The sequence below is a fragment of the Hemiscyllium ocellatum genome, chromosome 2 (assembly GCF_020745735.1).
Source record: "Hemiscyllium ocellatum isolate sHemOce1 chromosome 2, sHemOce1.pat.X.cur, whole genome shotgun sequence".
In the NCBI taxonomy this organism is placed as follows: domain Eukaryota; kingdom Metazoa; phylum Chordata; class Chondrichthyes; order Orectolobiformes; family Hemiscylliidae; genus Hemiscyllium; species Hemiscyllium ocellatum.
The window spans coordinates 74,057,689-74,072,754 of NC_083402.1; the positions used below are offsets into that span (position 1 = coordinate 74,057,689).

At 40.2% G+C, this 15,066-nt stretch overlaps 1 protein-coding gene across 1 annotated transcript in view; it reads left to right on the plus strand.

Annotated features, from left to right (window-relative positions):
- LOC132825874 (zinc finger protein 474-like) overlaps window positions 1-14,494 on the plus strand; it is a 35,702-nt gene extending 21,208 nt beyond the window's left edge. Inside the window, exon 3 of the mRNA XM_060841465.1 lies at window positions 14,271-14,494. Within this exon, the coding sequence (XP_060697448.1) occupies window positions 14,271-14,413 (143 nt within the window). The 3' untranslated portion in view covers window positions 14,414-14,494. The remainder of the gene's footprint in view (window positions 1-14,270) is intronic.
- Window positions 14,495-15,066: the final 572 nt, after the last annotated feature.

The following is a 15,066-nucleotide window of genomic DNA, read 5'->3' on the forward strand; positions in this document are numbered from 1 at the left end:
CCTGGAGATGGATTAAAAAAAATTGGAGAAAGTGGAGCCCTCATTTCCCCACTGTGGTACTGTGTACCAAATTCCCATCTGAATCAAATTCGCAACTCCATCTATCTCACTCAGGCAGAACCTCCTGACTATGCACCCCTTATGTCTGTACAGTCTGAAAAGGCTGTGAATCATTTAAAGACCTTTGCTAACTGATGCAAAAAGTGAGTTTGTACAAAGGGCTCAAGTGAATATCACATCATGCTTTTCACTGAGCTATTTCTAACATTGAAAAATCTGATAAAGCAATTTTGTTGAAGCAGATGTCAAACATTTTATTTGCACCTCCTTGGGTACAAAAACAATGAAATCTTTCATTATGGGTCCCATTACCAGTCATATCAATCTTTTAAAGTTCAGAAATCCAAATCTATAAAAGAAATTTAATCCATTGCGGTCAGATTTTATACAGCAAACACATACAGGTCTGATTCAAATAAAAATACCTCCTGCCTCCATTTACCTTCTAATTAAAATTTAACTCAGGTTTATTCCTTATTGCTGATAATGATTCTTCTCCTTGAACGGTCGTGTGGAGACAATTCACAGCCTATGTGAAAGCCAAGATTCTCTGGCATCATCGGTGCATGCACAAATGATGGTCATTTTTGCTGACATCTTGGCATGTGTAACACTCTCTGATTTGACAAATCTGTCTCTTATACACAGCCTCTGATGAGCCGTTGGCCCGTTTAGGTTTCTGGTACAGTAAGTTGTGCCCAATTGAACCAAATATTTTCACTTGATGGATAATTGCTAACATCAGACAGCTCCCTGCTAAACAAAACTATTTTACTCACTTGAAGATTGTTAGTTCTATATCAGCATCTAATTCTTGTAAGCTTGAGAAAAGCATAACAAGATTTACAACCTGAATCAAATTTATGACTCTACACTGCCTACATTTCATTCAGATGTAATCTCCTAACCATTTTCCTCTTCTAGATTTCAAATTTACTGATACTAGATTTCAGATTTATATAATTTAGTGAATTTAAATTCCCCAGAAGCAGCAATAGGATTTGAGTTTTTGTTTTCAGGCCCAAATCTCTAGGTTTCTGATCCAATAACATAATCACAATATTGCCATACCCTTACTCTGAAAGCTGTGTAAGCCTAGCATCCTAACATTATAAGCCATGACCGTACATTTAATAACTTGAGTTCATATACAGCTTTAACATAATGCCCAAAACTTCTTCACTGAACACAACACCATTTCAACCTAGACATAAAAGAAAGATTAAAGAACATGTGTTTCGAGGAAGCTTTTAAAAGAGGAGAAAGAGCAAGGGCAGGAGCTTAGTAATGATTTTTCAGATGTGAGGTTGAAATAGCTACAGACTCTGTAGACCTAACTGGAGCTAATGACAAATAGTTTCAGAGGTGTGTCATAACTCATCTAAACAGATTAATTGAAATCTATTTAAAGTGGAGACCAGATCAGAAGAGTGGGAGGTAAGTAGATCTGCAGTCTAGAATTGAAGGGTCTTAACTATACTGAGGCGGATTTCCTACTTTAGGAACAAACTTCAATGAGTACTGCAGCCCAATAAAGTAAAATGTCTCCTTCTCACTGGTGCAGGAATGTCTCATGTAAGAGCCAACAACAGTTCTGATACAGTCTCGAATTGTGTCTTTGAACTGCAGCAAAGATATATACAAATTATATACCAATATTATTTAGTTAATATTATGAAACATCTTGCATCTATTTAGTAATACATCTGTTACTTGGTCTAGGTATCCTGCAGTTTGTCACATGGTTTCATTTTACAAAAAAAGCTGTGCAAAAATATGATAAGCTGACATTCCGTTTTTTTATCATTACATTGTGATCATGTCTATGCACAAATTCTTTACTTATTTCATTATGCATTCTTCCTTAGTTCATGCTCTTATACATTTGCAAGTGCTCTGATCAGATCTTTATATGGTAAATCTTTGAAGTGGACGCTTCAAACATTTTTTCTCTTAAAACACATTATAAATGACAGCTGTATGTGTAATAACAGAACTTTTCTAACCATATTGACTAAACCTAGGTAGTTGTGTAACCTGCAGCCGCTCAAACCTGTTACTCTCGAGGCAAGATTTTATGCATAAACATAGTGACGGTGCGATCAGTGAATTGTGGTTTCCTGCTGTACTGATGCTGATTTCAAAGCTCTTACATATTGATTCAGCAGCCAAAAGCAGCTTTTATCTCGATTCCTAAGATTAAGGCTGAGTGCCTAACAGTCTGCATACTGATTAGTTTGTTTTTTGCTGTTAATATGAATGGTCTAGCTGGTTGAATATCACCCAGTTACATCTGTGTTTTGCCAGCAGCCGCTAATTATTTCCCTTATTAGCAGCATTACTGGCAATAACTCCAAAAGCAAAGTAATTAACTTCAGATGTTAGTTCCTTTTGAAGTAGTAGATTCCAATACAACCAGTAGAAGATCAAAATCACAGCCGACAGAAAATCAACATCACAGATGTTGAAAACTGAGAGTATAAGCTGTGGGAGACACACTTGTGGAGACTAGGCCTTATTATTGGAAGAAAATCTGATTCACAACCAATCAACCAATGAACATGAATCTAGTGGCTCATGCTTTTTGGCCCAGTAAATGATTGTTGTAGGCTTGGTACTTGTACAAACTCTGAAGATTTATTACATTCTTTTTCAAAACCAAGTATAAATATATTCCACCACAAATCAATTTACATCTACATACATTTTCAATGATGTAATCCATTCACCAGCTTATCCCCAAGGTTACAATCTGCTATTAACAACAAATGCAACTCTTTCGAAAACACACCTTCCCTTTCTCTCACTAATTTCACCCTCCAAACAGAAAAAAAATCACTCTGTAAGAAAATTGTTTGTATTCAGTGATCCAAACCATACAGATAAATATCTAGAGAATGAAATGTACTTGACAGCAACAGAAGAGTACTTTGATCCTCTATCAATCTTGTTGGGAATACACAGAAACTGTGTTTACAATTATATTACCATAAAACTAAATATACAAGACTGAAAATCAACATATAGACTAAACAATTTACAGAGCTCAAATTAAACCTGCTGTGTATTGCATCAATGCATTTCAACTTATCGCTTTCTCAGTTCGGAGAATCAGTAAGATAATAATGTGGAATGCACAAGGGATTCAGGCGAACCCCAGAACTTTAGCTATTGTGAATAATGGACAACAGCTGGTACATGACACTGATGCAAACCAGATCCAGCAGGTCAAGCCATATTCTGAACATTCCAGCAGTGGCCCATATAATAGGAAAAAAAAATCAGACTTTATAGTAAGATAATTTTTTAAAATGAGCATTATGGATAAGATTCTCAAAACAATAGGTTTTAAATAGCTGATAACTACAGGTACAATTTTATTTGAAAATAAATTCAGTCAGGGTATAAATGATTTACTGTGAGACACACTTAATATAACATTAGCACACAATGGAATGTTTTGCTTCTATTCTAATCCGGTTTTCGGTCCTTAGGGCTTCTATGCTTGGGGCCTCCAATGTAATTGGCTTGCAACTGGCGCATTTTTCAGAGTGGACTGTGATGCTGAAAAGCCATCCATCATGGTGCCACAGATGTATTTAGTAGGCTTTTCCAATTGTCTTGAAATCTGTAGCACAATCTCAGACACTATCCCCAGTGCCTGCACACATGTTTAGCATTCTACAAGAATCCCTTATCTAAGTAACCAGGAGCCATGAGAACTGAGTCTCAAGGATCCTCAGTCTGATTGATATTTTCATATCTTCATATCTTCTAGTCAAGAGTTTTGCCAGGAGTAGGTGGATGATATCATAGATACAATGCTGTTCCAGAAACAGATGGGTTTGTAGTTATTAATCCTGTTCTGTTGCTTTTTCCTGAAAACAATAGGACTTCTTTTTTCTGGTCCCATCACTAAGCATATTTTCACACTACGGCAAGCAAGTAATATGTCAGGTGCCCAGCCCAACTCATGCATACCCTCTCCTGAGATACTTTCCATAATACAGAGGGTGAGTAAGGCACTCATAGGTTAACTGATGGCATCAACTGCCCAATTAAGCAACAATAAAGAACCTTCATCTGCCACTATTGCCACAATGTGGAGGAGCTGGTGTTGAACTGGGGTGGATAAAGGTGTTATGTGATTTTTAATCAAAGTCATAAACAAAGGGGTTATGGAGTCATACTTTAAAGGTGTCACCATAGCTTTTATCACTGTCTGCACTTGAAAATGCAGTCACATTTTCCATGCACTCCCACCCCCCCCACAACCCATCCTCCTTCCACCTGACACATCATTGATTCTAGTTTTGCTAGGGCTCCTTGATGCTACATTCAGTCAAATGAAGTCTTGATGCCAAGGACTGTGACTCTTTCCTTACCTCTGGAATTCACCTCTTTTGTCTATGTTTCAACCAAGGCTGTAATGAGGTCAGGAGGTGAGTGGCCTTGGCGGAACCCAAACTGGGCATCATTGAGCAGGTTATTGATGAGCAGATGTTGCTTGATAGGACTATTGATGACATCTTCCATAATTTTGTTGGTGATGAAGAGTAGATTGATAAGGCAGTAAATGACTGATTTGGATTTGTTCTGTGTTTTACGTACAGGACATACTTGCAAAATTTTCCACATTATTGGGTAGATGCCAGTGTTGTAACTGTACTGGAATAGCTTGGCTAGGGGAGCAGCAAGTTCAGGAGCACAAGGCTTCAGTACCATTACCAGAATGTTGTCACGGTCTATAGCTGCAGCATCCAGTGCCTCCAACCATTTCATGATATCACATGGAGTGAATTGAATTAGCTGAAGACCAGTATCTGAAATGCTGGTTATCATTGGAGGAAGCCGAGATGAATCATCCCCATGGCATTTCTGGTTGAAGATTGCTGCATATGCTTCAGCCTTATCTTTTTTGCACTGATGTGCTGGACCCTTCCATCATTGAGGACGGGAATATTTGTGGAACCTCCTCCCCCAGTGAGTTGTTGAATGGTTTATCACCATTAATGACTGGATGTGGCAGGACTTGCAGAGCTTAGATATGATTGTTGGTTGTGGGGTTGCTTAATTCTGTCTATCACTTGCTGCTTACACTGCTAGGTGGCTTCACCAGGTTGACACCTCATTTTCACTTATGTCTGTTCCTGGCTTGCCCTCTTGCACTCTGTACTGAACCAGGGTTGATCTCTGGTTTGAAGGCAATGGTTGAGTGGGGAAATATGGACAATGAGGTTGCAGATTGTGCTGGAGTATAGTCCTGCTGCTGTTGATGGGCCATAGCACCTCATGAATGTCCAGATTTGAGTCGCTAGATCTGTTCAAAGTCTGTCCCACTTAGTATGCTGATAATGCCACACAACACTGAGTTTATTCTCAATGTGAAGGGAGTACTTTGTTTCCACAAGGACTGTGTGATGATCACTCTTACTGATACTGTCATGGATATATGCATCTGCAGCCGGCAGATTGGTAAGGATGTTTTTTAAGTGTCACTTCAACACATATTAGGCAGAATTTCCCCAAAATTTGGCCATCTGTCAGTTTTGCGGAGTTTCATGGAGGATTTCTCTTGCAGATTTTCTCACACAATCTTACACAGCTCACCTCATTACATGTGCATTATGTTATTATCTCCAGCGCTGTTCTTGAGCTATCTTGTGCTCACCAGGGGCAGATATGGTCAGCCCTGCTGGGATCTTTCAGGTTTCCCACGATCAGGTACCATATCCAAAGGTTAGAAATGCAAGAATTCTAAAACAGCAAGCCAGAAATAGTCCTTCATGTTGTGGTATGTCAACAATGTGAAAATCTCTGTTAGTGACAAGAGGCTTACCCACAATGTCACATAGAGGTTAAGGAATTTCTTTGCTTTGCAAGGGCAGTTTTGTCACATATCCCAGGACATTTTCAGTTGGCAATGCCTCTCTCTGGAGGGAATTCCATCAGTGAAGAATGACTATGAGTCTCCTGCACATTTTCTAGATTTTCAGGGTAACTTTGGCTGAAACTCTAAACTAGGAGGTTGCACCAACTAGAAGCTGCTGCTCATCCTGGCATTCCAAACATAAGTAAACTGATCAATTCCTTGGCTATTAGTAGTGCAGTGGACACAGAGATGACAACTGGTTTTGTGTCTTGAACAATTGTTGATGGTTCTAATGAGCCTACTTGGGGAATATCAAAACTGAGCAGCTTCTCAGGAATGTGTCTGTCAACAGTTACAGCATACACAAATGACATTTAGCCATTGTCCTCCAAACATTAGGACATACAAACCTCTGAAAAGATAGGTTAAGGGATAGTTTTTTTTTAGTAACAGGAGAAATGAAACCTCCACTCCCACCCTCACAGCCCATATTACCCCCTAAAAAACCAGCTTTGAATGTAAGGTAATAAGGAAGATATTTTATCATCCAAAGTATATGATAAACAGCTCCTGGACCATGTGCAAGCTATGAGAAGGTGTAGGTGTTTGTGAATAGTGGAATGTAGGTGGCATTTTATAGGTTACCTGACATTACTGTGGCTTCATTGCCATTACTAGAATTAACTTGTAATGATCAATGACATGAATAATGCTAAATTTAAACAAGGCACTAGCCAGCCAACAGCTGGAATACTGTGAACAGTTTGGGGCCCCTTTTCTAAGGAAAGTTATTCTGGCATTGGAGGCAGTCCAGAGAAAGTTCATTAGGCTAACACTAGGTTTGGAGGTACTGTCTTGAAAGAAGAGATTGAATCTGTATTCATTACAATTTAGAAGAATCAGATGGAATATTTTTGAAATGTGCAAGATTCTTAGGGTAGATGCAGAGAGTTTGTTTCCCTGTATGGGTGAGTCTAGATCCAGAAGGCACAATCTCAGAATAAGGGATCACATATTTAAGACAGAGATGAAGAGGAATTTCTTCTCTGAGGGTAGTGAATCCATGGAACTCTTTACCATAGAGGGTTGTTGAGGCTGGCTTGTTGAGTACATTCAAGGTTGAGATGGACACATTTTTAATCAGTAAGGGTAACAAAAGTATTAACAGATCAGCCATGATCTCACTGGCTGGTAAAGCAGACTCATTAGACTGAATAACCTACTTCTGTGCCTGTCTTATAGTCTTAATGACATGGCTAGGATTACTTGTCAACATAGTAGCTCACTTCATGGGAGTTCACCTTCTGGAATTCTGTGACTTTAACCTAGAGTCATAGAGATGTACAGCACGGAAACAGGCCCTTCAGTCCAACTTGTCTATACCGACCAGATATCCCAACCTAATCTAGTCCCATTCACCAGCACTTGGCCCATGTTCTTCTAAACCCTTCCTATTCATATACCCATCCAGATGCCTTTTAAATCTTGCAATTGTACCAGCTTCCACCACTTTCTCTGGCAGCTCATTCCATACGCACACCACCCTCTGCATGTAAAAATTGCCTCCTAGGTCTCTTTGATATCTTTCCCCTCTCATGCTAAACCTATGCCCTCTGGTACTGGACTCCCTCATCCCAGGGAAAAGACTTTGTCTACTTATTCTATCTATCCCCCTCATGATTTTATAAACCTGTAAGAGATCACCCCTCAGACTTCGACGCTGCAGGGAAAACAGTCCTGGCCTATTCAGCCTCTTCCTATAGCTCAAATCCTCCAACCCTGGTAACATCCTTGTAAATCCTTTCTAAACCTGCGTGGCAGGGTGAAATGTGAGAAGGATGTTAGGACAATACAAGGTGACTTGGACAGGCTAGGTGAGTGGACGGCTGCATGGCAGATGCAGTTTAATGTGAATAAATGTGTGGTTATCCACTTGGTGGCAAGAACAGGAAAGCAGATTACTATCTAAATGGAGTCAAGTTAGGTAAAGGGGAAGTACAATGAGATCTAGGTGTTCTTGTACATCAGTCAATGAAAGCAAGCATGCAGGTAATGCAGACAATGAAGAAAGCTAATGGCATGCTGGCCTTCATAACAAGATGAATTGAGTATAGGAACAAAGAGGTCCTTCGGCAGCTGTACAGGGCCCTAGTGAGACCGGATCTGGAGTATTGTGTGCAGACTTGGTCTCCAAATTTGAGGAAGGACATCTTGGCTATTGAGGGAGTGTAGCGTAGATTCATGAGGTCAATTCCCAGAATGGAGGGACTATCATATGTTGAAAGATTGGAGCGAATGGGCTTGAGTTTAGATGGATGAGAGGGCATCTGATTGCGAAGTATAAAATTATTAATGGATTGAACACTCTGGAGGCAGGAAGCATGTTTCTGCTGATGGGTGAGTCAAGAACCAAATGACACAGTTTATAAATAAGGGGTAGGCCATTTAGAACAGATTTGAGGAGAAACTTCTTCACCCAGAGAGTGGTGGATATGTGGAAAGCTCTGTCCCAGAAGGCAATGGAGACCAAGTCTCTGGATACTTTCAAGAAAGAGATGGATAGAGCTCTTAGAGAGTGTGGAATCAAGGGTTATGGGGATAAGGCAGGAACAGGATTCTGATTGTGGGTGATCAGCCATGATCATAATGAATGGTGGTGCTGGCTCGAAGGGCCGAATGGCCTACTCCTGCACTTATTATCTATTATCAAGTTTTACAACATCCTTCTGATAGGAAGACCAGGATTGCACGCAATATTCCAGCAGTGGCCTAACCAATGTCCTGTATAGCCGCAACGAAACCTCCCAACTCCTATACTCAATGCTCTGACCAATAAAGGAAAACATACCGACCCCTCTTCACTAGCCTATCTACCTGTGACTCCACTTTCAAGGAGCTATGAACCTGCACTCCAAGGTCTCTTTTTTCAGCAACACTCCCTAGGACCTTAACATTATGTGTATAAGTCCTCCTAAGATTTGTTTTCCCAAAATGCAGCACCTTGCATTAATCTAAAATGAACTCCATCTGCCACTCTTCAGTTCATTGGTCCATCTAATCAAGATCCCCTTGTAATCTGAAGTAACCTTCTTCGCTGTCTGCAACACTTCTAATTTTGGTGTCATCCGCAAACTTACTAACTATACCTCCTATGTTCATTTCCAAATCATTTATATAAATGACAAAAAGTAATGGATCTGGCACTGATCCTCCACTGGTCACAGGCCTCCAGTCTGAAAAACAGCCCTCCACCACCACCCTCTGTCTTCTACCTTTAAGCCTGTTCTGTATCCAATTGGCTAGTTCTCCTTGTATTCCATGAGATTGAACCTTGCTAACCAATCTCCCATGGGGAACCTTGTAGACCGCCTTACTGAAGTCCATACAGACCATGTCCATTGCTCTGCCCTCATCAATGTTAGTCTTTGTGTCTGTTTAATGCAATGACCTCTTGAATGGCCTCGTACCAGGCACAAATGGAGTCCACTCTCAGAGAAAAAAACACTTCTTGTGTTCACTTTAGGTGTGGTGGCAACTGTTTTTAATTTCATTGTGCATTTGTGATTCAGTTAAGGAGGGAAGGTAATGTAGAGAGAGAGAGAGATAGTCCCACCCAACTCTTTAATTTAAATCTTCATCTCCCCACTTCACCTCCTGAGCCTCAGGAGTTGGTTATGTGAAAAAAAGACCATTTTGAACCTAAATGGGTCATACATGATTTCTTAATTTCAGCACTTTTGTAAAGCTCATTGTAATAACATTTGATAGAAACATTAAAAAAATTACAAACATCATGATGCACTGTCCCTCCATTGAAACTAGAGTGGTAGTGACCATCGATGACATATCCCTTCTGCAGTCCCCCTCTAAGTCCTCCATGCTCTATGATGTCCTACCCTTGAATGCCGAGTTATCTCCTGTCATAATTATTGGTACCCCCTCTATACCAGTATGCTGCCTCTAATCCCTATAATTGACTTGTCCAACTTCCCCACCACAGCAATGAGCCTTGATAAACATCTTGTCTGTCAGTGAACCATTCCTCAGACTGATTGTGGCCAACACCCAACTGACTTTGAACAACAGCCTTGACTAATATCTGTACAGCTCCTCAGCTGACCTTATGTTAACCCCTGACTGGTTGTAATAGACCTGGAGGACTGACCATGGCCAACTCCCCAGGCCATAATGATGCAGATTCCCTGACTCTGAATGCCCTAGGCAGTGGACTGACTGTCCAAGATCCTAGACTAATGTTGTGCAATGCCCTTGACTGACTGTGTTAGCACCACCTGACTGAAAAAAAGTCTTCCTTGACACGATCAAGGACTAGTCCCCTGAGACTTTTGAGATCATTTGGTTGAAACACATTCAATATGCTTGGCATGTACACTGCTGGGACACACTACAAGTATAAAATGGTGCTGCACACCAACATGTCCACCTCCTTGACTCATCATTGCTGGCAAAAATTGCAGGCAGCCTGGCTCTGTGTCTGAGTTAAAAAGTAATGCAAGTCAGAAATACTGTGAGCCTTTAACATCTAAATTAGGAGTTAGTGTGTAAATAGACAATGCATGACAGAGATACTGTACACATCCAAGTAGCTGCAAAGCGAGAGAAGGCTGAGAAAGTAAACAAGTAGCCCTAAGATGTAGCCTGCTTCAGTGCGTGTCATGGAAGTCATGATTTGGAGGTGCTGGTGTTGGACTGGGGTGGACAAAGTTAAAAATCACACAACACCAGGTTATAGTCCAACAGGTTATTTGGAAGCACTAGCTTTCAAAGTGCTGCTCCTTCATCACAACCACCTGATGAAGGAGCAGTGCTTCAAAAACTAGTGCTTCCAAATAAACTTGTTGGACTATAATGTGGTGTTGTATGATTTTTCTATTTGCCCTGGAAGTGGCATGGAAGAAGCATTGCAATAAAGGGTGTTATTGAACTATGAAGTGCAGTATGGAACTGCATTATAAGGCATTGGAGATGTACCATGATGATGTGGTGAGGCTGATTCTTGGTTGATGCCAGCTGCTGAGGATGGAGGGTATAGGCAGTAAGTGCCCATAGAGCATACCCAGAGAGGTTTGGGGAATGCTGTTCAGGATGGATACACAGAGAAGACTTCAGTGAGTTACAGTCACAGGATGCACACTCTGCATTTCATGTTGGTAATTACCACAATCTAGTTTCAATCTGTTGCTTGGGAAAATAACAATATGCATATAAATGATATGAGATTAAGTAAAAAAGATTAATGCATTAAGGTGGGCCACTCATCACTCACTTACATGATTCTCATCTAGCGATTAAAATGCAAAGCCAAAAACCAGGCTCTTTTTCTTGATCTGGAATCAATTTTTCCATTCTCGCTATATTTCCCAACTGTCTCATCATTGCCAATACCATTCAGGGCCTGGGAAGATTCAGACTATTGTTTCATAGACAACTGAAAGTCGATTATCTTTTATCTTTTTTCATAACTCATTCCACAGCGTTATTACGGAGGGATTCAGAACATTGACCCAGCTTCAGTGAAGGAATGGTAATGTTGAAAAGGTCAGGATGGTGTGTAGCTTGGAGGGGAACTTGTAGGTAATGTTCCCATGTATCGGCTGCTGCTGCTGACCTTATTTTTCAAGATGGTAAAGGTGTTGTCTAAGGAGCCTAGGTGAGTTAAAGGCATAGAGTCATAGAGAAGTACAGCACGGAAACAGACCCTTCGGCCCAATTAGTCCCTGCCAACCAGAAATCCCAACCGAATCTAGTTCCATTTGCCAGCACTTGGCCCATACCCCTCTAAACCCTTCCTATTCACATATCTATCTAGATGGCTTTAAATGTTGCAATTGTACCAGCCTCCACCACTTCCTCTGGCAGCTCATTCCATATACGCACCACCCTCTGTGTGAAAAAGTTACCCCTTAGGTCTCTTTTATGTCTTTCCCCTCTCACCCTTTAGTCCTGGACTCCCCACCCCAGGAAAAAGACTTTGTCTATTTACCCTATCCATACCTGTCATGATTTTATAAACCTCTATTATGCCACCCCTCAGCCTCCGACACTACAGGGAAAACAGCCCCAGCCTGTTCAGCCTCTCCCTGTAGCTCAAATCCTCCAACCCTGGCAACATCCTTGTAAATTTTTTCTGAACCCTTTCAAGTTTCACAATATCTTTCCAATAGGAAGGAGACCAGAATTGCTCGCAATATTTCAACAGTGGCCTAACCAATGTCCTGTACAGCTGCAACATGACCTCCCAACTCATGTACTCAATATTCTGACCAATAAAGCATACCAAACACCTTCTTCACCATCCTGTCTACCTGCGACTCCACTTTCAAGGAGCTATGAACCTGCACTCCAAGATCTCTTTGTTCAGCAACACTCTCAAGGACCTTACCATAAGTCTTGCCATGATTGGCTTTCCCTAAATGCAGCACCTTGCATTTATCTAAATTAAACTCCATCTGCCACGCCTCAGCCCATTGGTCCATCTAATCAAGATCCTGTTGTAATCTGAGGTAGCCTTCTTCACTTCCATTACACCCCCAATTTTGGTGTCATCTGCAAACTTACTTACTATCCCTATGTTCATATCTCCTACAGTGCACTTCGTAGATGGTACAATAGTACAGCCATTCTAATTGTGAATTGAACATTTTGCATACTTTTGTTACTACTTATAATGTTGTTTTTTTTGTTGAAGCTATCTGTTTGTAATACAGAATCTTTGAGAGTCCTGGGAGTTTGCTCTATTCCCATACCGAGGAATGAATTCTTTGGCTATTCTCACTAGGCTGCATAATGTGAGACCTTTTAGTTCACTGATATATTAGGATGCATACTTGTTGCTGACAACACAGAAGAAAATGTTTTCACATCTATTCTGTTTTCAAAATTTTTTGTGATCTTGTAGTTATTGTGCTTGTCTAATACCACGGAGATTGTGAGTTTGAGTCCCACCTTAGAAAATTGTAAAAATAAATTTCATAGTCTGGAAATTTCTGGACAAGGTTATCAAAGAACATACTGGTTCACTTATGTCCTTTCATAAGGAGAAATGCCATTCTTACCAAATGAGGACTCTAATCCTACAGTATGTGATTGACTCATCAGGAAGAGCAATGTAAATCACATCCTAAGAACAGATTAAAGTGATTCATCTTTGCTGTCTTTATTTATGTGCAGTGGCAGGCATCAAGTTACGCCACCTGCTACTGTCTGATGCATAGATAATACGAAGCATCTTTCCGTAAAATAAGTTAGCAAACTAACTCATGATGACAAATTAAAATGAATCAAATGCTATTTAGAAGACCAGTAGATATGACCTCATTGCTAAACAATATAGAGACCTGTAGTGAGCTGAACTATTCGCAAACATAGCAGGTCATTTTCCCAATGCTTTGGGCAACCTTTATGATTCAGCAACCAAACACAATTTAATTGGCTATTTATTTTGATGCTGTTGTGAGGCATGTTTGTAAATGTGCTCCCAAATTTGCCTACAGTGATTATACTTCAAAAGTACCAGATGAATTAAAGTTCTTTTCTCTTTACTTTCAGAATGAATATTAAAGGCTGCTAGATTGGAAATGGCTGTATCTTTTATTGCAGACAAGCACACTGCAGATCTTCACTGATCTCATTGGACTACATGGAGAAAGTGAGGACTGCAGATGCTGGAGATCAGAGTCAAGAGTGTGGTGCTGGAAAAGTAAACAGGTCAGGCAGCATCCAAGGAGCAGGAGAATCAATGTTTTGGGCATAAGCTCTTCATCAGGATTCCTGCTGCTAGAATGCTACCTGACCTACTGTGCTTTTCCAGCACCACATTCTTGACATTGGACTACATGGTCTAGTTCTCTTCAGAACAATGTATGTACCCTCATCCAGGTCAAGGCCCATTAGCTTTTGGCTGGAAAGGAAAGTGCACAGATAAATGGTTAGACATGCTGTATGTATGAGAGGGTGCCCATTTCTACAGATGTTTGCAGATATTGCTAACAGCAGGCAAGTCAGGCTGCCTTTACAGCATTACAAGGCTTTCAGCCTGCAGTGGACTCGGGCAAATATTTATTAGCTTTGGCAGAAGAGCTTCTTACGTTGCAAAAGCCCCATATCATGATTAGTTTCATTAGCAAAAGTTGCAAATGAAGCTAATAAGGTAGTAGGCAACAGCACAAATACAAAAGCATTTTATTTCAAACTGAGTCATTCAAATGATTTTGCTGAAGATGTTCATTCATTATTTGGATTTTTTTGGATCTATTGCCCCCAAAGCACTCTTTATGAATACAATAAAAGTTTCAACTCCTTTCCCTCAATTTTCCAGGTAAAGGTGCATATGATATAGATGCTTTAAATGAGGCAGCTTGGAGAAGTTCCCAAGATCAACTGGTACCTTGCGAGATCTGTGGGCGAACCTTCCTCCCAGACAGATTGATTGTCCACCAGCGTTCATGTAAACCAAAGTGACCAAACCGATTAACAAAGCTAAACTGTTGTGGATTAAGATGTGATTGTAAAGAATAATTTATTGATTCCATGAAAACTAAAATAATACAACAACACTTTTTAAAAAATGTTTGTGGCATTTTTGTGCAAATTCCTGCTGTAAATATACTGAAATAAAACAATTTTGAAATTAAATTCACTACACATGTGTTATTGCTTCAAGATTAGGATGGACATTTCACTGCTGTTCCAACATGCATCTGCCAAGTCTTCACCCATCCTATACTGGGAGGTTTATGCATTGTGATCTTTCATTTAAAGAGGTCAAAACATATATGCTGTTGCAGGTTAAATAACTCCAAAGCATAAATGTATATCTTACACAAAGGGTTCTTATAGAATCATATAATTTTATAGTACTAGAAGGAGGCCATTTGACCCATCATATACCAGCTCCCAAAAGAGCTAACCAGCTAGTCCTATTCTCAAGCCCTATCGCTACATCCCTCTAAATTCATCCCTTAAATATATATATTCAGCTCTCTATGGAAGCCACCTCCACCACTCTCCCATGCAGTGCATTACAAATCCCAACAATCCTCTGATTAATGAAATTTCTCCTCATCTCATTCCCACCTCTCTATTGACAATGTTGAAATCGTGACTTAAGTTGC